At 35.0% G+C, this 23755-nt stretch overlaps 2 protein-coding genes and 1 long non-coding RNA gene across 6 annotated transcripts in view; 1 reads left to right on the plus strand and 2 right to left on the minus strand.

The window, feature by feature from the left end:
• The window catches only part of LOC110829029 (uncharacterized), a 28961-nt gene extending 14473 nt beyond the window's left edge, over positions 1-14488 (minus strand). For 2 of the 4 annotated variants that reach the window (XM_087354933.1, XM_087354927.1), the window contains exons 1-3: positions 13806-13998; positions 13539-13715; positions 2042-2645 (exon numbers count right to left, since the gene is read on the minus strand). In XM_087354933.1, the coding sequence (XP_087211059.1) occupies positions 2042-2645; positions 13539-13715; positions 13806-13991 (967 nt within the window). In that variant the 5' untranslated portion in view covers positions 13992-13998. Of the gene's footprint in view, positions 1-2041; positions 2646-13538; positions 13716-13805; positions 13999-14350 lie in introns of those variants that run through there. The other 2 variants (XM_087354919.1, XM_087354923.1) reach the window with 2 other exon arrangements.
• An 83-nt stretch (positions 14489-14571) lies between these two features.
• Positions 14572-16185, plus strand: LOC147875036 (uncharacterized). The gene is made up of 3 exons (XR_015536906.1): positions 14572-14750; positions 14991-15141; positions 15946-16185. It is a non-coding gene; the product is annotated as an uncharacterized LOC147875036 (long non-coding RNA).
• A 1062-nt stretch (positions 16186-17247) lies between these two features.
• Positions 17248-23755, minus strand: part of PEK (pancreatic eIF-2alpha kinase) — a 31370-nt gene continuing 24862 nt past the window's right edge. The window contains exons 14-16 of the mRNA XM_087354756.1: positions 23449-23631; positions 22588-22752; positions 17248-21744 (exon numbers count right to left, since the gene is read on the minus strand). Of these exons, the coding sequence (XP_087210882.1) occupies positions 21535-21744; positions 22588-22752; positions 23449-23631 (558 nt within the window). The 3' untranslated portion in view covers positions 17248-21534. The remainder of the gene's footprint in view (positions 21745-22587; positions 22753-23448; positions 23632-23755) is intronic.

Raw genomic sequence — 23755 nt, forward strand, 5'->3', positions numbered from 1 at the left:
AAAATGTTTACTTACACTGAACCAGAGATCATCTCTTTGAGGGAGGAAGACATTGAATCAGTCTGCCACAATTTGTGGTAGGTCAGACCAGTGATCAAAGTGATTGACAGAATAATTTTCCAGAAAGCCAAGACAGTAAATAAGATAGGTCTCAAATGTAAATGCCAATCAGATAAAATTACTGATGACAGAATAAGAAAAAAATAGTAGGGGGTTCTGACCAAATTCAATGCAATACACAGTAATAGCATTCCCAAAGATGACTTCACTTAATGCTGCTGAGATGGCAAGTAGTCAATACATGGCACAGTAAACCTATACACACATACTCCAGACTGGGATTGTAGACAGTGAACACCTTTCCTGATGACGTACATCAGACACAAGTCACTATTTTTGACCAGGTTAGTGACTGCTTTGCAAAGGCCATGTGCTGCTTCACACTGGGCCTAACCTGTAGCATGGCGGTGATGACCCAGCTTATTTTATGGTCCTTCCCAAACACAAGCTAAGTAATTTTGGACTTTCCTACTAGCCCTCCTTTGAAATTATTCTTATGTTCTTCAATTTTAACTCCCAGTGGTCTGCCAGTTTCTCCTGGCATTGTTAGGACACCAAGGTCTATACGATACAATGGGCTGGGAAAGTGACTAGGACAAGAATAACAGAATGCATAAAAAAATTTGATGGGGACATCTTTTTGAAACTATGCAGTGGGAGGTACATGGAATTGATTAATCCTCATGTTTTTTTATGCTGGGTGTATCCAGTCAAATCTAGAAGATTAGTTTGTTTTGTGCTGCAATCATGTATTTATAAGTTCCCAAAGACTGTTACATCATATTTGGCCTGGCCAGTTACTGTTTATTCATTCCAAGAAAGAATAAAATTTTATTAAGTATTACTTGCTGTCATATATTACATAAATGGCTGTACTGGAACCTAACAAACTACACAGTAGAGTTAATGTCTTGAGAGCTGTGGCAGCCATTTCTAATATGAAATCAGCTACATGAGTGATCTGAAAGAATGTTTACTAGACTCAGACAGTTACAGTGAAAATTACTGTGATAAATGGCACATCTGTGAACAATGCTAATGGACAATAATGATGGTAATATTGCTCTGCCCAAGTGTTGATACATTAAGACACATAAAATTCCAGCGGACAGACATAACTTTCCATGGGTGTAACTGAACTGTGAGAAGCAGCAAAGGACACAAATTACATTTTGGAAACTATCAAACTATTTCTCAATAAAGAATTTTTGGGAGACACTGTAATGAAGGTGAAATGCTAAGCAGAACTATGTATTTATCTGTGGTTTAATTAACAAAGCTGTCCACAGTTCAGACTGTATAGTGTAGAGCTAAGCACAACTATTCATAAAACAGTGTAGGGAGGTGAAGGTGACTTCAAATGATTTGTGCTGCTTGGTATGTTTAGATTTGTTTCGACCACTCTAAGTACGATCACACCAAGCTGAATTACTAAGACAATGTAAGCCAACTCCTAATATTCTGCAGATATTACAGCACATCTACAAAATTTAATTGAAAATATAAGTCAATCATTTCAGTCCAAGTATGCATAAACATAAAACCCATTTTTTCTGCAGATGGGTTATTTAAACTGATTTAAATCCTCTGGTGATGATAGGTAAAATTAGCGAGGACATCCAATAACAAAACTTCTTTAAAAATACAAACGAACAACTCTGTCAATCCACTATACCAAATTTCATAAAAATAAGTTTTATACATTTGGCACTTATATGCAGACAGAGACAAATGAGATCAAACTCATATGTAACCTTCAAAATGTTTCTCAAACACTCCTAAATAGCTCTATGCAACATAATATTTTTATTCCAGAACAATTCTGCCAACAATTCATAAATATCTGCAATAAATACAATTCAAAGCTGTAAGATCACAAGAAAAACACCTGGAAACCGAGTACTCACGAGTGAAGTACACCTTTCCTTTCTATTTAATACTTTTATTTACAAGAAAACATATTGCTTGTACAGCCACTTACCATGAACAGCAGAATTCTCAGCACTTCCCAATTCCATATCTTCAATGCCTGCTGCCCTTTTCAAAACAGCAGCCAAATCAGGGGAGATCCTGCTATTTCCTGTTCCTTCACTGTTATGTTCCCGTTCAATTTTTACCCTAGTTCCACCAGAAGCAGAGTTTTCAATGCTTGAGGGAAGTCCCAGAATTGGCGAGGACTGGTGCAGAGAATCCTCTGTCTCCATTTTACTGCTAACACCTCTAGCTGATTTCTTTGCAGGAATGCCCTCAACATACAGATCTAGGTTTTCAGGCATAGCCACTGTTTTCATTCCACCTTCCTTTTGTACAGCCCCATAATGTAAGTCATTTTCGACACTTAATTGCTTCACAGTTCGGCTTCCATTTCCTCCATACATTTCATATTCTGTCAGTTTTGTTTTCATAAAATGTCCATGTACATCAACAGTTTCTGCCTGTGGTAGCTTCATTTCTACTGCTGGAGACTGATTTGACAACAGTGTTCCTGCAGGTGCATGGGCTGACATTTTGGTTCGTTTTGCCGATGTAGCTACTTCTTTCTTTGATGATGGAACTGTTTCATTACCACCAAGTTTTCCAGCAGACTGAAAAATATTTTATACATATGATTATAAGTAACAAAAATGTATGGACTAAGAAACAACAGGGTTTATTTTAAAAAAGCAAACCTCTGTTGGGCTACACTAAACAACAGCCATTTAAACAGTTTTAAGATTATTTTGAACTTATCTTTTCTATATCAGTGTCAAAACATCTCTCTTCATGATATGATGATTCATATTCTGTTCGTGTGTTAGTAATTATGAGACTGAAGATCTGCAGAATATTATTTGTATTGTACAACTAAAGACATATGGGGTACTCATACCTGGGAAACCACTGATGCAGATCATATTGAAAATCACTATTAAAACTGACCCTTGTACGAGAAACCACATAATGTTCAATACAGGCAAAGGTGACCCTGTGTCCCAGCACATCAGAAAGTATAAAGGCGGAATGGAGGTAAATCTCAATTTATTCTGGTCCTCAGCAAGACAGATATGAATGGTTTGCTTCTTTCTCTAGGGAAAGCTGTCCAGTATGACTGGATAGGAAGCTCCATGAATCTCGAAGACAATCCAGGCATTGTGGTGAAATAAAAATACTGCGCCTTCCAGGAATGAAACCCAATTAGACAACACTTTACTGGCCAATAAATGCCAATCCACAAAGAAACTAAATGGAATAAAACAGTCTTACGTACTGTACACCAAGTACCATGATGACAAAGCTATGTTAAGCAGAAAAACAAGCACACAAACAAACCTAAATGTTCTGAATGGTAATTTGGCTTCAGGAATAAGGAAACATGAAGAAAGAAAATAGTTCCCTGAAACAGAATGCATAAAGGTGGTAAGATTAAAAAATAGAATACAGATAAAATTACATTCTTTTGAAGAAGAACAGTAAATGGGATTAACATTAAGAAAAATGGATGATGAAACAGTATTAAAGAGTGTAATAATATATAACCTGAAAGGAACAAGAAACTCAAGAAACCAAAAAATTGAAATTAGGATTTGAGGTATTCATAGTAGTGAGTCCAAAGATGGCTGTCTTGTAGGTTGTAGTGCTATGTGCTCCGGTAGAAGTTTACCAACATTTCAGAAGTCCCTGCAGCCTCCACTAACAGCACAATAAGTGACCGTCATAATTACAGAGGTAGCAAGGACCTCTAAAAAGTTGGTAAACTTCTACCAGACTACATGGTGCAACAAACTAGAAGACAGCCATCTTATAAAAATTAGATGTCCAAGATCAGAAGAGGCGTCTACCACAGTTATAGGATTAACATATCTGCGGCCAGGTCATGCAAATGATAGCTTTATTAAAGTACTTCCCTGCAAACAAAAACTTTGTGGGTGCTAAATATCATTTAAATACAATACACTTAGTGAAACAATGATAAAATGGTAAAGGAAGGGCAATATACTTTATAACTGCAGACACACAGAAAAATGGCAAGGACCTATTAGGAAACAACAACCAATTTGTATAAGGAAACAAAGTGAAGAATGGTAAATCATGAGCACAATACCCTGAAAACTCTCTCAGGATTGAAACCAGGAGTCAACAGACAACAGCTCATTCCATGGAACATACAGAGTATAATAATTTTACACATATTACACATGGGTAAACCAACATATTTGGGTGAGGAAATAATAAGTTACACTGTACAGCTTATTATGATAGACTAATAGTGAACCTGGTGATTGATCCAGGTTTAACACACTACATGAGGACAAAAGTAGCAAGTAATTTCACATTCAGAGTTATGAAAGCATCCTCTGTAAGCTTTAAGCCAGATGATTTGTTAGTTCGAAATCAGTCAATTGCATGGCATGTATACCACTTAACAGTACAGAAGATTAGATTAAACTGTATTAGATTAGATAGAAGTGTGGCTGTAGACTTCTCATGTCTAAATTTTTCCCATCCCTGCCCACTCATTATTCACAATTATTCGTACCTCAGTCAATGCCACACTATCTCAATAGTTGATACAGCATTATAAATTAACCAAATAACCTGTTAAAGTAAACTAAACTCCATGTCATGGTAACAGTAGTTTATTTTTTATTTTATTTTGGTTACTATGTAATCTTCTGAAATAAAATTAATTAAATGATAATAACAATGATAGCAGCTGCCTCAGACACAGTATCATACTTAGTCAAGTCAGCACAACTACCAAACTGAATATTCCATTCATGGTAACTGACCTCTCACAACCAACACAATTAGCTAAATGTTAAAACATTATCAATACTTATCTTTCTAACAGAACATGATTAGAACAGAATAAAATAATGTCACAATTAAAATTTAGAAACCATGCACTAATATTCATGTCATATTTTCTTCACAGAATTCTAACAGTGCTAACCCATTTCTATTGTGACAGCTTCTGTTAAGGCAGGCACTGATAATGTTTTAACTTTTCAAACAGTTATATTAGATATGAGAACTGCAACTCAAGGAACAGTTCACTTTTGTCTGCATAAAGGTCCTTAGTAGTAAAAGCATTCACATTAATGATATGAAACATGAACATACATACAAATTCTACAGATTAAAAGTTAATCACACCAACTACAGAATGTGCAAAGCCTTAAGTACAAGGGATATAGACGAACACAGTTTAAAATATTAATCAGGTTTCAAGCAATAAACAATAAAGGTTAACATAAAAACAGAGGAACTGATTTTTGTTACAAAAGCCATAAGTATTAAAGGATACACTGACAGAATTAATTTTTCTTGCATTGTGTTTTACAGTTATAGTTACATGTACTGCTGACATTCAAAATTAACACCAGTTAATAAACTACACACTTCAATTATTATTATTTCACTCTTCACTGTTCAAGGGATGAGAACACTTCCATCCTCAGCATGCAATCTTCTTCAACGTCTGAGCTTCCGAAGAAACTGTTATCTCCAGATGGGGAGCTTATTTTGCAAAGCCCAAAGGACCCAGAGTCGCTCGCTGTCCAAAATGAAACCATGCAATTCAATGGGGTTAAAACGAACAACCTTGTGGAAACTTCAGATGGTTTTGAAGTTCACTGAGATGCAGGAACTTAAAAAAGACAATGAGTTTCTTAAATATTCAATATTAAAATCTTCTGCCATTGCACCTACTTTGACATTACAGATCAGACTCAGAACACTGCAGACCTTTGAATCCTGGAGTTAAGCCCTACAGGGGCACTGTATCAGCTGGATTACAACACAAGGAATTTCCTACAGCCAGCTGGTCACAATGTCAGCAGTGTTAATGTCAACAATTCCTCAGATAAGTCTACAACCAGGAGGAATGCTGATGTTGCAGTTTCAACCAATTCTGACACAGCTTTTGTAACAGTTGTCAATACACACACAAAAAAGACTAATTGAAACTGGGTTGATTAGTTTATTAATCAGAATTTATTTCCTGAACAACATACTGTATACTGGTTTTTTTTAAAAAGGCAACTGTACAGCTGTTAGTAATTACAGGCCTATTTCCATTCTCAATAATTTTTCCAAAGTATTATAACTTATTATGCATTATTTAAAGCACGAATTGAACCGCTGTCAACATGGTTTCACTAAATCAAAATCTATTGCTACGAACTCAGTTACCTATCTTGATTTTGTTACCCCCTCAGTCTGCTCTCATCACACTGATGCTGCTTATTTTGATCTCAGGTCTTGTTCTGCATCCCTTTCTTTTTAATAAACTTGCTGATTATGCTACTTATATTAACTGGTTCCAGGTTTACCTAACAGACTGTCTTGCATTTGTTATTCTGGAGCTCTATATAAGGTGTCACCGGCAGTTTGGTATTTTACAACCATGTTAGTTAACATTTTCAACCAACTGGTTCTCTTCTACGTTTAGTTTCCCTTTCTGTCTTAGTTTTAAGTCTTAATGTCTATGTCTATAATTCTTATTGTTTATTTACATTTTCTGATTATTTCTTGTTGACAAAACTTGGTTTAAGTGGTTTGTGTAGCTGTAGCTGACTGACCTGGGCTGTCCAGTCACTGAGATCAGGTTTTTCTTATGTACCCAACAAAGCAGACACCTGATCCAGCTTCCAAAAACAATGTGTCCTGTTCAGAATACTTGATACAGAATGAAACCCAGAAATTAAGTAATATAAACTCAATAAATTCACTAATTAATGTACACATAGTGGTAGACAAAATTATCTTAAACAGAAGATTTTAAACTACTTGGTGGAAGAAATCTCAGTTTTATTATAAGTCACTCACTGTTAAGTGTGAGCGAGCTAATGAGCATATTAACTCATATACAGCACCAGATCCCTTATACGGAAAGCCTAGGAACTAATGTTTTTTGGATTTTTGCATTTTAGATCATTATGCTGAGGAATTTTAACACACATAAAATAAATATAAAAATTATATGTTGAGGCATGCTTTATCTGCAATTCACAATTTGTTTTTCATGAGAAATAGAAAACTTCTAAAATATTTATCAAAGCCCACATCATATGCCATCATGCACTGACTAAACAAGCAAGCTGCCTTTTACAGTAGCTGTAAGACCATCAGCAGTGGCATTTCTCACACATGATGGTGTCACAGAACCATGAAATGCTAGTTTTAAAAATGACAAGTGTAGGAAAATGCCACCATATAAAAATTACCAAGCACCACTTCCTTTAGAATACTCATAATGATGTGTGATAATAGATATTAAAAAAACATGCAATATTTGCAAAGGTTAATTTTTTGTAGAAAGTAAAACAACATGCAGGCTGCAAGAAATCTATATCTAGCTTTCAGTTTGATGGTGACAACTAATGAACTGTGCACTTGAAATTTGGTATAGTGGCATATTAGCTATGTTTTATGTGGCAATAATTAAAAACATATTAGTAACCACCTACAAGACCACATGACACCAGAAACAATGAGACCATGACTGAAATTTTCACCATAGTGAGGTCCTGAAGTCTCATATAATTAAACAAATGGCAATCTGTGAACACTTGAGAATACCTCCAAAACATTAATCCAGATATACTGGGCATAAGTAGTAACTTCTTCCCAAAAAGAAAAAATTATAATGACAATTATAACAATACTTAACATGTTTAAAATTGTGAACAAATGAAAAATTCAACTAAACCAAGATTTGAGTGCTCTGTGTATATATAACATTACACAAGATCCAAAGCTAAACAGCATTTTGTTATTCATATTAAGCTTTAGAAGTGTGCCCAGCAAAATGATGGTCTTTGAAACTGTAGGTTCCACTGGCCTACACAGCCATACGCTAGTATGTCACATAATAATATTATTAGAAAGTGATTATATTAACGGGAATAGAACTTTATTACATTGTGTGTCTTAAATGCATCTATAATTGATATTTCCTCCCTTCCTTGCATATCACGCCTTTATTCACATAAACCTGGTATTAATTTATTTAGTCTCATATTATTTTACATTTATTTATTCAACATTTTCTCTCTTTCCTTATTTTTGTTCTTTCCACCCTCAATGAAAATACACTGAATTTCCCAGTCACTCCAGTTCTCCTCCCTGAGGTCTGCACCTGCTATATTCCCCAACTTTTCTGTAACCAACCTGATGATGGAGGAAGCAAGCACCTTTAAAATGTCAGTCAGTATCTACCAGCCTACGGTGCAACATCCCAGAAGACACCAATCTCCCCTTCCCAGATTGTTAAAAATTTACTGGTGATCAAATTGCTCACTTCTATGGCATAGTTTTGCTTAATGATGATTCTATGACAGACTGCAAGAACTGTACTCTACTGAAAATTTTCTCTTAACAATTTTTAATACTTTGCAGGTTCACAAAACAATTTAAAGATATTTAAAAAATGCCTCTCTTTTCACAACACTATTTCATAAAATACATATTTGCTTGGTCTGTTTATTTTATCAATATGCTAATATTAGAAGACATAATATGCAATACAGCAGTGATAACATTACCAATTTCGTCAAGTGAAGCGCATTCAGTGCGACACAATGTTAAGTATGGATCAACATAAAACCACTCTCTGCCATACTAACTACACTAACATTGAAATTTTGTTGTACTTTCTTAGATTTGCACAAACCGCGCGTTACTGTACTAATGGTTGTATTCATTGTTCTATATAAGTTATATCACAGTATGTTTCTCTGTCATGTATGCCATTACCCACATCATATACATAACCTAAGCTGTCACATGATTACTACAATTTTATTCCAAAATATATGTCATAGGGATGGACTGTTTGAAAAGTACTGTAACACCATCCATTGCCAGATGTTCAGAAGAGTATAATATTTTAAATAGGTGTTGGTATGCAAGTCAATAACATATTTTAGTTTGCACAACCATTATAGACTAATTTTTGTTGATAATACTGACATAATTTGAAAACTTTGGCTATTGAAGAATATGAAGGAACCTGACATGTCTCACCATCTTGTGGTAAGAACTGTAAGTATGGATACTCTTCACTTACACTAATTGACCAATAGTGTTTCAAGCTTTCTTATGTCATTCTCCATTTAACCAACAGGCAGAAACATTTCAGATTTGGTCTTGTGAGGTGCTGAAGAAGATTATAATGAATTCTTCTCGGGCTACCAGCCATCATCGTTCATCTTTGCTCTCGTCACTTCGGTACCCTGAGGACGAGGACAAAGATGGTTCTCGAAATGTTGGTGTTTTCTCCATTAAATCACCTTACATGGCTGGCAGCCTGATAAGAATTCATTATACTTAGTCATCATGGAAGCTTCAGATCATATGCTGAAGAAGACTGTTCACTGTCACATGTTCTAGTACTGGTGATAATTAGTATTCCTTTTACTTCTCCACCAGCACAGTGATAACAGCTAAAAGATACAACATGAAAATTCTGTAAGCAGTTGAGTCCTTGTTTATATGGGATGCAATGTTCTGTCTTTTCCCACTCATGTCACCAGTGAATTTATGGACACTCCTGTGTGGCACATTTGTCAGTTGTCCCCACACTGATAAAACTTGGGGTGGAAGCAATGCTGCAGTCATCTCATTACAATGTTTGTATGAGTTGTAGTTAAGGACATTCATCTTCATCAAATCTGTCAGCTGTCTGGTTTACTTGAACATTCTTTAGAGGTCTCAAAGTTCGAGTCTACAGAATCAGTTCACTCGTCTTTCTTCATTTGCTGTATTTCTACTCATGAATTTCACTGTATATACAGTTTCTTGTCCTCTAACAGTGCCATTGTCTGCACAATGCAGGCAATGAACTGCAGAACATAGAATGCTTTTTAGATGGTGGCAATTGTGTTATCAGTCAGCTAATCAAAGTAAAACAACACTACTGCCTGCAAAATAAAATTACCTCCTGTACAATTAGGTCAAGAGATAAACTGTGCTTCTTGGAATGGAAAGAGAGTTTAATATTCAATGTCTTGCTAGCACTTGGTTGCTGCATATCATGACACCACCATAAACACAGTGACAAGTTGGAAATAATTCTACAACATAGTACAGAATCAACAAAAGGTATCAGTTTTCAAGATAAACACAAGATTATTCTTTTCTTATTCGGTAGAATATACAACAGTTTTGGAGCTATGGCTATCTGAAATTCATGATGATATGAACCACACATAGAATATCAGGGTCACTGAAGATTCAATGAAATAGTTCCTTTTTTGTGTCTACTTTGTATTGATGCACCATGTTTTTCATGTAACCCCATACATGGGATTCTAGTGGAGTGAGGTCGTGTCCATGGACCATCAGTCAGTGAACTGCTGATTCCGGTACTTCAACACATGTCTGCTGCAATGTAATGGCAACCAATCATGCTAGAAGCAAATCTGTAATTGTGTTTTATGCTGTTCAAATCATCTGATTTTTTATCCATGGCTCCATTACCATTGAGAATTAGACTCATGTCCATATAACATTCCTGAATGGCAATGACCTTAAGAATGAGATATCTTGCAGTATGGACACAAAGTACTGCATACCTGTATACCAGCAAAACCCCAAGTTCAATAATTGTAAAATTAAATTATAAACCAACAATCTAATACAGGGGTCGGCAAACATTTTTTCTAAAGGGCCAAATAGTAAATATTTTAAGCTCTGCGGGCCAAGAGGCAAACTCGAGGACATTTATATAGGTAAGCCTACTTACGTAACAAGAGAAAACCAAGTTTTAATAAATTTATTGAATAAAATGTAATGTAATAATAATAAGTAAACTACAATTGTTTGAAATACAGCTCTACTAATGGGAAGAATGGAATTGCCTGTTTATGAGATAACATTTCACCAAACTGAGGTTTAAATTCAATACTCCCTATCATCAAAATTAATTGTAAATGTTCATTCGTTAATGCTGACCTGTATTGAGATTTTACATATTTCATCTTTGAAAATGTCTTTTCACACAGGTAGGTGCTGCCAAATACAGATATAAATCCCCGAGCATATGATCTTAATTGACCGTATTCATCGCTTGGAAGACATTTATAGAATTCTTTCTCTCAACTACTCAACTCGGCCGTTTCGTTATAGCGCGTATTTTGAAATTTCAAAGAATTTAAATATGTAAAATCCGTTCTTAGCTCGCGGACCGTACAAAAAGAGGTGGTGGGCCGGATTTGGCCTGCGGGCCGTAGTTTGCCGACCCCTGATCTAATATATCAGAAACCACTCTCAGAAACAAACAAAACAAGAAGTCATAAGCAGATGAACAAATAGATTTTGTATGATCTGAAGCTTTCATGGAGACTAAGCATAATGAATTCTTATCGAGCTACCAGCCGTATCAGGTGGTTGAATGGAGAAACCACCTCTGTTATCTCCATTCAACCACCTGATACAGCTGGTAGCCAAAGAAGAATTCATTAAACAAATAGGTTTGTTAATGTTACTGAACTGAATATAAACAACCTTACAAGTGACAACAGTATAATTTATTACACAACAAGGCACACTAGAAAGATTAGCTTGGACGACTTCAACAAGAAAATGTATTCAGGATCAACCTGTTCATATAAGTAACTAACTTCCCAGTAGCAGAACCCACAGGTTCAACACTGACAACACCAAAGCTAACCACCAGCCACAACCCTAGGCCAACTCCATCCATTTACCATCCACACAGCCCATCTCCCTAAGAAGCAAACTATACTTCCCTACCTCCATAGCCAATGTATCCCACGCCCCTGTTCTATATAAGCTCCTCACATTCCACATTCCAATTCTCAGGTCATTTAAACATTGCCTGGGTCATTCCACACAATCCATCTAATTCTGAGGCTTTGTTGTTTTCATAACATAAAACACGTTTACAGTGAAGGGTTGTTAGCCCTATGTCCAAACCCCAAGCTTGAGTACCACCCCTTATCGGCTATCTGTGTTTGCTTATTAAATATATTCGCAGCTAACCTCCATAACTGGAAGCTGTTCCTCTATCTGCAACCCGAGGACATGCCATGCCATTGTGACGGACCTAACTAACATGTGTCCTCTTCATATGTAACATTTAAATGCAGTCTGGCTTCAGACCCTCTTCTTTTAAAGTTGTAATTACACCCTCTCATACATACTTTATTTGGGGGGGGGGGGGGGAGTGGGTGAAAACAGCGTACTCATTACAACCAAAATTATACTTGCGTTAGCAAAATTTGCTGTTTACTTTCGTGCTTATTTGAACAATAATACACCCATGAGCTTTTCCATGTCTGTTCATCCATCTATTCGTGTACAAAAAAAAACTGCTAAATGAATAATAGTTAAATTTAATATTAGGCAGTTCACCTCAAATTTGTTGAGACATCCCCCTCTTTTTATAATTTTTTTTAACTGAACAAGGCTTACACACCTACATGCATTACCTTGGGCAAAACTTTATAAATATTTACTGGAAATAAATGTTTGAATTTAAGTTCCTGAAAAAATGAACACATTTTATGGTCAATACAGTTTTTCAGCAATGGTTACAATTTTTAACACAATTACATAAAAAGAAGATTTATGCTGTATCATTTAGAAACTCAACAACCAGTGGACTGATTTTGATCAAATGTTATGAAGGTCTTTACAAATCTGCCCTGCCTGTTTTAAGCTACTTAAAAGAAGGCATTAAATATCAGGATTCATAAATTTAAAATCTAAAAGCAATAATAGACCAAACGCACCAGAATTATTACACTATGCATACATGTCACAACTTATGTGTTCATTTGTATTGTGAAGTGATCATGAACAGTTGACACCAACTTCACTCTTTATCATTTAATGGGTCTTTCATTGATTGTTTCCAGGGCTGAACTTACTTTATTAAAAGAACCAAAATAAATACATAAATACATGAAACATAAATCCAGCACTGATTATTAAAGCAAAAGAATTCTGTAGTCTCCAGGAATAAGTGAGAACACTCAAAGTTAATACTGATCACTTAATATCTGCTTTACTGTTCCATTGCATACACCAAGCCATAAAGAGCTGAGACAGTTATTACTACTACACAATGCAGATGCCAGGGAAATTGACATGAACTTCAACATTTGATATAAAATATAAGTATGAAAAAATGTCACAAAAGATGCACCCTAACAGATTTCTGGAGGCTAGAAAATAGGTTTTGAATATCATCTGGGTAGACGGTAGATTTTCTTATGCATACACAAATAACAACTGCAGATACCTGAAATCTGCTTATGGTAAGACCACAGTTTGTGAAAGATTATTTTAAATAACTTTAGTGATACCAAATACCACAAAAAAATATTTTCGAACAAAATAATAGCTTTGGCACATCAATAGGTTAAGTTCACAGATATGTAAATTGTTGGGAACAAGTCAAATAACTTAAAATTAATATGACTTAAACTAAAAATATTCCATCAAGGAAAACTGGCATATGCTCTTACCCCATTAACTTCAGCAAGGCCTCGAATCTGCATTGCATCAGCCAAGTTGAGGAGTCCTGAAAGCTGCTCTTGATATATGTTAACCTCCCCACTGTACATGAATGTTACTAGAGCACACAAATCTGTGAAGTTTGCTCCTGGTAATACTATCACAGGATGTTGCAAGGGCTGCAGTGCCTGAATGCAGGTGAAATACATTTCAATAAAATAAATGACACAACCACAGAATTAGGATTTCATAATGAAGACCTGCAAAACCTTACAGACCTTGAAGAGTTCTTTGAAGTACTGACTACATGCAGACAGAACCACCCTATGGGCACGTAAATTGCGTCCAGCTGCCGACAAGGTGACATCTGTAAGGTCATCACCGTCCAATAACTGTGGAAGGGACGCAAGAAGGCTGCTCTGGTAATTGTGCCACCGCAAACAGAACTGTTGATCGGAGCCCATCACTCCACTGCCAAGTATTATAAAAATACGAATCAGTACCCACGGTGTTCTATGAAAAATATATATACTCAAACATATGGCCCAGCTTCTTCAAGACATTAATTTAACGGGCGTATTACTCCGTTCACGTGGACCATAAAAATTACAAGGTCTTCGGCATATTTCCCTCTTTGAGAATCTCATTGAAGAAAACCTTCCAGTAGTGTCTATTCTTACCCACTTCTACTGCTCAAAAACTGGTTACAAAACAGCATATTATAAAGGTTATAAATAGAAAAATAAATTATCTGCATTTACAGGATATTGAATTAAAACTCTATAAACATCATAAGCATTAATACCAGTAAATATACACATACAGAGGAACTATTTACGTTTAATTGTTTTCTGTATGGGCACCCAACCACCACCAACAGACAGTTTAAGGCCTCGTCTCCGGGATCTTCTGGGTCTTAATTCGTTGCGCTCAGTTGTATACGTTCGTTCATATTAAAACCGCTCAGTACCGCTCAGTGTTGCTCACACATTCGATGTAGCAATGTGCTCCGCGGGTAATTCAACCCCACCAAATCCTTCCATTCCATTGCCAAGTAAGGATTAAAAACATGTCAGACAACAATAGCAGTAATATGGACCAGATAAGTAACTTAAATCCCGTTAACATCAGGGATGAAAATTTCCTTGAAACGCTGACAAAATGCGTGGATGACACACTAATAGAAATAAAAAAGTGTTTGGATCAAGTTCTTGATTTGCGTGGTAAATAACTCTTCTATTGCTCTCAGACTGAAATGACAACTTTTATCATTACACATTTACAGTATTAACGAGTCTAAATGTGTTAGTATTTAGATTAAACAAAAACTGAATATGAAGTTTTCAGGCAATGCACATTATGAAATGATCAAATTAAAAATATTCAAGGGAACAGACTTATAGCATGCAAATAATTCTGTGGAGGAAGTTAGTTTAGTGAAGTAGTTGTATTGTCTCTTGCAGTTCATACAGCAGAATTAGAAGTGAGTTTAATGATACTATACAATCCTGACCTTCTGAATGGTTTGGAAGAAGTTAAGGATATAGGCACTTTTACAGCTCATTTGCTGAAAGAAGATTCTGCTTAAAACAAAATAATTATGCTTAAAATAAGGTAAGACCAGATAATATAAAAAGTAGCATGTATGAGCTAACCATTAAAGAAAATATTCAGTGATATTTCAGGTTGTACCTGTGATAGTTGTGAAGATGGCTGTCTTCTGAGATGTTTCACTATGTAGTCTAGTAGATATTAAACATTTCAGAGAAGCTTATTGCCTCCATCAACAGGGATCACATTGTCCCTTCAGAAAACTTTTCTGTTCATGTGGTGGGGACATGTCAGTGCACTGAATGTACTGTACATAATCACAACAAATGTTCAAAGTGTCCTACCTCCACCTGAACACATACCACATGGCAATGTTGTATTGGGTTCCTGATAAAAACTAGGTGCTAAAGGTACATCAGAGAATAAAATATATTTCTAATGTCTGTTGAATTTCAATGGAAATTACTAGTTTTAAATTATAAAGTAAATTATGAAGTAAAGAATACTACGAAGTAAAAATACAAAGACAATATATATACCAAGTAGGATTTGAGGTTTTCACAGTGGTGAGTCTAAAGATGGCTGACTTCTGGTTTGTTGCGCCGTGTAGTCTGGTAACAGTTTAACGACGTTTCAGAGGTCCTTGCTGCCTCCATCATCATCGCCCTGATGATGGAGGCGGCAAGGACCTCTGAAACGTCAGTAAACTTCTACCAGACTACATGGTGCAACAACTCAGAAGACAGCCATCATCAGATTATATACTCTTCATAAACACTGTCTCATAACAGGTTCTGTTTAAAGAAAATATGTCTAATTTATTTTTGTATGCATATTCACAAAACATTATTTAATTTTCTTTTATAGTTGATTCAACACAAGTGGGAGTTCATATGAAGACCTGTTATAGCTGACAAAGTCAAGAATACAATAATAAAAAATCATTTGCAACATGTAGTTCAAGATAATCTTCTATTGGAACAATTAATTTTATTTAAAGTCAACTGTAATGCAATTATGAGTTTACTAACTGTAATAAAGTATCCTGGAAATCACTATGTAGAAATGTGTCTATGAACAATTAAATTACATATACTTCTTTAAAAATATTGAACTTCATTTTATTAACAACTGACAGGAGCCATCATCAAACTATATGCTTCAAGGTCACAGCAAAACTGTACAACTTTACAACACAAAGAGTGGAGCCGTGACAGGTAAAAACAGCTCAAAACTTGCAGCACAGAAAAACTAGTAACATCATACTGTTGACTTACAGCCACACAATGAAGGAGGCAAAATCCTTGCATGACCTTAAAACACAATTTAGTGACATGTAGTTTCTTGAACACAAATCAGTTAAACATACATTTCATTCAAGGCGAGTAAAATATAGTCATCCAGAATATGATTATGGTAATGAGATGATATAGCAAGTTCAATTTGAAATGTAAACAAAACATTTTAACTTTTTACTTGTCAGGTCACTGGTAGCACTTCTGAGTTGTGTACAAGGGATACAGAATTCAAAACTTGGCTGGGTATTGCTGTTGTGTTTGGGGAGTCTTGTGGTTTCTGTCCATATGTGAATGCTTGGTTACTACCTTAAAGAAGGCTATGGCCATTTTAATCACTGTTATTTCCACTTCACAGTCATTTATCACACTACATTTCCATTCATTTTGAACTAATTAATTGCAATATAATACCCAGATTTCTTTCAGCAATTTTGATTTGACACTATATATAATTTATATAATATAAAACCCTATACTATGGATTGGACAATTGGGGTTCAATCCCCAACAGGGGCAGAGGATTTTTCCTTTAGCCTCTGAATCCAGACCATCTCTGGGGCCCACCCAGCCTCCTATCTAATGGGTACTGGGGTCCTATCCCGGCATATAGTGAGACAGCTATATCAAAATTCTGTACCAGTTAACAGCACTTCAAATTGAAGATAAAGTATTATAGATACTGAATACACAGCTGGCATATTCCAATTGTCAGTAAATGGCAACTAATATCCAAGAACTCCTTAAAAATAAATTAATAATTGTGCAGTCAAGTGAAGAGACACATCTTGGACAGCATCTCTCAGTTAGTTCCATTAATTCAAAATGGAAATGCTTGCACAAATATAATCACAAGTACCAAGAACATCTGTAGTCACTAAGTAACTAGACGTTTTATTTTCATTCAAACAAATTTGTGTACATAACACATTTCATAGCTACACAAACATTCAATATTCTTGCATACATAAATAATGAACTTATCCACTGCAAAATATCATAAACTCATTTTCATTACCTGTATAACTATTTTATAAATAATAAAACACATATTACAGACACAATAGAGGCACTAAAAATGCAATGGAAAAAATGACCATTTCTAAAACAATCATTTCCCACACAGGTAACGCTGAAGACAAGAGGTTTTGAAATAAATTTTAAATTTTACAATATATTTTGTCCCATTATAGAGAGGGTAGCAAAGAATGTGAAATTATACAGATATCACATATCTAACTTAATCATAATGCACAATTATAAGAATTAAGGCATATTCTCATCATCTTACACAGTCACGTAAGTATAACAAAATATAAAACATTCTAATCATTAAAGCATAATGGAAAAAGGCCCAAACTATAACAAACATGACAGACAGATAAAGTGTTTCACAACAGGACTTCAAAAGCTGAAAAATAAAATTTTTATGATACATGGGCCCTATTACAGGCACAAGGACAGTTTAGGACTCTTCCTAGTCCATGAAGGGCAATGTCTCCAATTTCTCATTCTTCTAATAATTTTACTCCAGAAATAGGAACCTTGCAACAGTAATGTCTAAAATTCAATATGTGAGATGTGTATGCTTATATATTTAATACATATAGAAACAAATAATTAAATAGCATGCAAACGACATGAATAATTTCTGCACCTGAAGTACTTCCCAATTTATAAACATTAATAAACTGAAATGTCATATTTCATGCCAAAAGTCAGTTGTTACATGTCAAGTACTGACAGTATACTCCAAACACGAATATGTCTGCAAGTTTTTTTTTAACTTCAGGTTTTAATACAATCAAGGACTGTTCTTCACTCATATAAGTTTTCTCCTTTAAATTACACATCAGTGCCTATGCTGATCTAATATTCATTTGTGGATACACGGATCACATGGAACAATAAAACTGATATTCAGAGGCTATTTTATATTACAGCAATAAGAGGGATTACTGGCTGCACATGTATTTCCTCCAAAATGTAAGTGAGGTTACAATTTCTATAATATTTTGCCAACATAAGGGCACTCTAACATGAAGAATCAAGTGCAGACTCTCACTGATGTAGCAGTACAGATGTACTGATATTTGTATTAATAATTTCTAGTCGCAACGTTCTTTGTCAGAATATTTTCTGACAACAGATTTACACATTTCCTGGGTATTAACATATTTTAAAACACAATACATACCAGATACTCTTTCCAACAGAAAGAAAGGCTTAAACCCAAATATCTTTCAAAATGGAATTATTAATCCCCGTAACACAGAAGAAGAAGAAACTTAATTAACAGATGAAGTAATTTTTTTTTAAATAGTAATAATGTTGGAATAAGCTATATTACTGTTCAACACAAAAAAGTTTAATTCCCATCTACTCTGACGAGTCATAAGCTATGCTAGTATGGATCACGCATGTCAGAACTGTTCATTCATAACACATGGCATATTGTCAAACAAAATTATTAAAAAACTCACAAGAAGCTAGCAATGGTGCTACATGAATGCCTGCAATGATATTCAGTCCAAATGCAGTAAAGAATCATTTGCAGTCACAGCACTATCAAAGCTACAGAAAAACATCTTATGACATTACTAAAAATGTCTCTTACATGTCAGTAAAAGGTTTGATCTGCATAAAATTCTCAAACATAAATATATGGCATAAGTTCATGCATTACACACTATATATATTGGTCCACATCATTAAAAACAGAAATTCAACAATACTTAAATTACGATCCACATGCACACATAAAGCACACTATCCTGTTAATGTCACTTTATCACTTACTATATACATCAGCAATGGAATTAAAATCAATACATTAATTTAATTTCACAAAGGTTCAGAATATCTCTGCCTATGAAATACACCATCGCAAAAACAGACTTTTATCATCCCTGAAATTACTCACAGTGAATCCACAAGTTTTGATGATTCAAAACCAAATCTTTAGCAAGAGACTAAAGTAGGCAACATCTGAGCAATCTAAAGACAATAATTACAAACATAGTGCTTTGTAGTGTACTGTAATACTACACACCACCAAGCTCATATAGGATAATAATATATCCTCCATGTAGTGAAAGGCACACACACAATGGCTTCAGGTTTGTAAAGCATTTTTAAGCTTAGACACATGCAGACTATAAGAAAGCAAATGTGTATGTAAATACCCCTTAAAGGCCCAAAAAATACATACAAATAATTAATGCCTTATTTTAATGCAACATATAACTTCCACTGATTGTTTAAACCAAAAATTCTCATTATCTAACTTACATGAAACAGCTGCACCATTTCTCTACTCTGAAAAATTAAAATATCCTATCAAATTGCACATACGTGTTTTCAACACTTATTTTTCATGACACTCTAAAATCAGTTCCGGGAACCAGAAAACCGCAAGCGGAAGTGTCCAGGTAATTCAAACAGCCATCATAACTCTTGTTAAGTTCTGGAATGTTTGTAAATTATATTTGTGAATTACAGACACAAAGTCAGTTAATATGCACTCTTCTTTTACCAAAATCAGTGTACTGAAACCTCCTATGATGTTTGTGATGAGATCAGCTGCAAAAAGATTTTTACAAAACAACTTCTATCAGGGTTAAATGTAATTAATACAGGCCCAAAAGAAACATAATAGTATAAAAACAGAAGTAGATGTAAATGGGAACTGCATAAGCAGACAGAGCTTTATAATATGTAACTTACTTGGTACAGGCACAAATCTGAGCAATAACTCTCCAAATAAAACGAGAAGTTACAGCATTATTGCTGGGTACTTGGAATTCACATTTTGGTTCCTGTTACCAAACTGAAAGTTAAAGCAGCCAGGTACAATAGACTGAAGTAATGAGAAAGAAATTGCACGATCAGTTGTATTCATAACCAGAATTTCACAAAGATTTAGAAAGGTTCATAAGCATTCAGGTTACATACTATTACATTTCTCATATACACAGCCAGGGGTTTCCAAACACAAACCCATGAAGAATCAAAGCCTAGACTCAGACAAAGTAATGTTAAAGTAGATTTTAGAACAATTTACTTTAATTTCTGAGAATTCATAATAATAGCTCACTAAATTTTGATAGCATTACATCCAAAACAATATGTCAAAAGACAATGAATACAGACACATTTTAGATTTTTCCTTCAGAAAGTGGCAAATGTCTGTCCTAGCATTACTGTGAACTGATCTAATAACAATATTTAGTGATGACTTTTACATTCAATGCCAGAAAAAAGTAATTTTGGAAAGGACATTATACTAGGAGCTTAATCTATTAGTAAACTGTCACAGCACAAAGTTTATCCATGAGATACCAATGGAAGTAAAAATACAGGTGTCATATATGGAAACAAAAGTTATGTCATGATTTTGCTAGAAATAGACTGAAAATGAGTCACACAAACAACAAATGTGGAAAGATAAAAATACCAGCTGCTAACTGCAGTATTTTGTAATCCATACAGTCTTTCCATCAGCATTTCTTACAGCAATTTTGCATTCTCAAACTGACAACAGATCGTTTCAGTGTTATTTCATATTGAAATCACAAAACTGAAGCTCAAAATCGTGCATAAATAAGGAAATAAAAAGTGTTTAACAGGTTTCCTTGATAATGTATTCTACATCTACTTCACTGAATGTTTTATATGACAAAGATATTAATACAAATTAGAAAAATGTACAACTATGTCAAAATTAAGATAACATAATAGATACAAGCAACATAAAATGTGAAGTGGTGAAGTTTTTATGTCTGTATGCATTAGCAATGTGAATACTGACACAACAAAAATCCTAGTCAAATACATGCCAACAAAATAAGAAGCACTGAAGTAATACAAAAATAATGTAACAGAACAGCTGCAACATTTCCGAGAAAGCAAGACAAGTGGGATAAGTGAGAAAGGAAAATCATATTCAGAAGGCAGTAAGGACGTGGGAGTAGATAAAGGAAAAGCACAAACATACGGATGCAATACATAGCAAACTTCTTTCTGAATTAATTCATAATACTGAAAACAACCAATATTATTGGAAACCCCTAACCTTAACAAATGCCATAAGCTTTATAATCAACATCATTAGAATAAATGTTTGGGAAAGGTCAAATCAAAATACCAATTTGTGATTATTTTATACTTGTTCCCAGGACTCAACACTGGAGCTATTGGAGTGAGATGAAGTCTTGCTTGAATCCCTCCTCAGTGGTGGCAGTTCAAAGTGCCACTGCTCATTTGTGTTTACACTGCTCGTGTATTGATCAAGAGGTGGGCGTGCTCGAATACCATATGTTGTGGGACGTTTCTCTGGACAGTGGGATAACATCAACTGCAGCAACTCAAACTAGAATATTATGTACTTTATTAGGAAAATGTGTAAAAACGAATGTAAACATTTTTGATCTTGTGTAATATAGTTTTGCATGGTCAAGCATTTACATTTCTTGTAAGGCATAATATGTCACAAAAAAAAGCTGTAGGCTCAGTGGGCCCTCGAACTGGCCTGGATGCAGAGGCTAGAGGAAAAATCCTCTGCCCCCGTCCGGGATCGAACCCCAGTTGTCCAGTCCATAGCCAGTCACTATACTGACTGAGCAATGCCAGCTCATATAATGTGTCATATAGTTTCCTTATACTGATGGTGACTTCTCGAGGTACTGACAGCAGAACCGAAAGGCTTGACACTTATTATCAGTTATATGATCCTGAGCCAGATTAACAGTTCAAATTATTATAATATTTTTTATGTGTAAATCTAACACTCCTTCCTCAATGTCTTCTTGGTTTGTCACCCTGTTTTTGTGCGATTCATCTCAATGTTTGCTGGAGGTGTTGAATCTTTGGATTTTTGGTGAGAGAGTTAGTTAGTTAATCCACGATGTGTCACAACTGTAGCCATCTTTGAATGACTAAATTATTTTCAAACTTTAGGGCAGACTGACTGGTTCATGGGCTTCAATTCCACTCAACTACTAAAGCTGTATTCATAAACAATTAATGTCAATACTTAAAGTAAGATATTGGTAGGTACATCACCTCTGTAACAGATGTAATGTTCATACCGTCATCTCTCATGCCTACTGCCTTGTTTAAAAGAACAGAATAAAGGTGAGTTTGGACACACACTCTATGACCGCAGTCAGCCTAATTATATTTTGTAGATAAATGTGAGGTTGTGTGTACTTACCTCCTGCTGAAACTGTTGCTGAAAGTGTGCTGGGAATTTGTTATTTCTGAGGTCCATGAGAGTGCAGCTTCGTTCCATATCTGTACTAAATGGTACTAATAATTCAAACAATATAACACCCAAGGAGTAGATATCCACCTTGTAGTTATATGGGAGAGACTGTGCCTAATAAATAGAAAAGCATGTCAGTTGTAATACTGGAAACACTGTGATCATGCAGGATATTTAGAGTGTCTTCTGACACAGGACTGAAACCTAAAAAAATAACATCCTGAGAATATATAGTTTCGGTAACAGACATATATAAAAATTCCATTAATTCAAAATTCAACAAGAGATACATTTTGTTGCAGCAATTTAATAATCTTGTCCATTTTATTAATGCAAGTCTGCCCCTTAATTCACATTCGAGTTCTTCTACAAACAGCCTTTTCTGACTGATAAGAGAGGACCAGAGTCAGTTATTTTAGTGATGCTTATTAAAGAAAACACTGATAATTTCATCTAAAAAAGTAGTACTCTGAAGTGATGACTGAAAAAAGCTGCAAAGGGCAGAATTTGCTTTCTTTCATTACTTCACTGAAGCAAAGAAATCAACTGGCATGTTAAGTTACAATAAATAGTTTGCATTTTCTAAAAACTGACAATCACAATATATACATCTACATAAATACATCGTAATATGGAAACAGCGCAAAATCTCAAAAAACTTTCTTCTGCTCCAGAAGACTCCCCAACAACCTCCTTAAGAATTGGACCAGATCTCTGAATTACTTGCATATACGCAATGACCTACAATACACACTTGTATGATACAATTAAAATTTGCTACATAGTAACAATATACTAAACGTAACCAACCTGTTCTGGACTCATGTATAACTGCGTGCCAACATGTGCAGTATGTCTCTCATCAGCACACAGCACACCAATGGAATCAGAGTTGGGTGTTCTCTGGTTGGTACTGCTTTCCGCTATAGCTGTTACTAGCCCAAAGTCACCAACTTTTATCCGACCATCCAATGAAAAGAATATGTTTGATGGCTGTAAATAAAATTAATGTCTATATACTGTTCCAGAAATATCGTCTTCTTCAAACAACTCTACATCATACTATATTTGTATACGTATCGCACATACCAGTGTAAACTGTCACCTTGATGTAAGT

This window comes from Zootermopsis nevadensis, unplaced genomic scaffold (assembly GCF_977971745.1).
Source record: "Zootermopsis nevadensis isolate Lab colony 2312 unplaced genomic scaffold, Znev_1.0 Znev_ptg000002l, whole genome shotgun sequence".
Taxonomy (NCBI): domain Eukaryota; kingdom Metazoa; phylum Arthropoda; class Insecta; order Blattodea; family Termopsidae; genus Zootermopsis; species Zootermopsis nevadensis.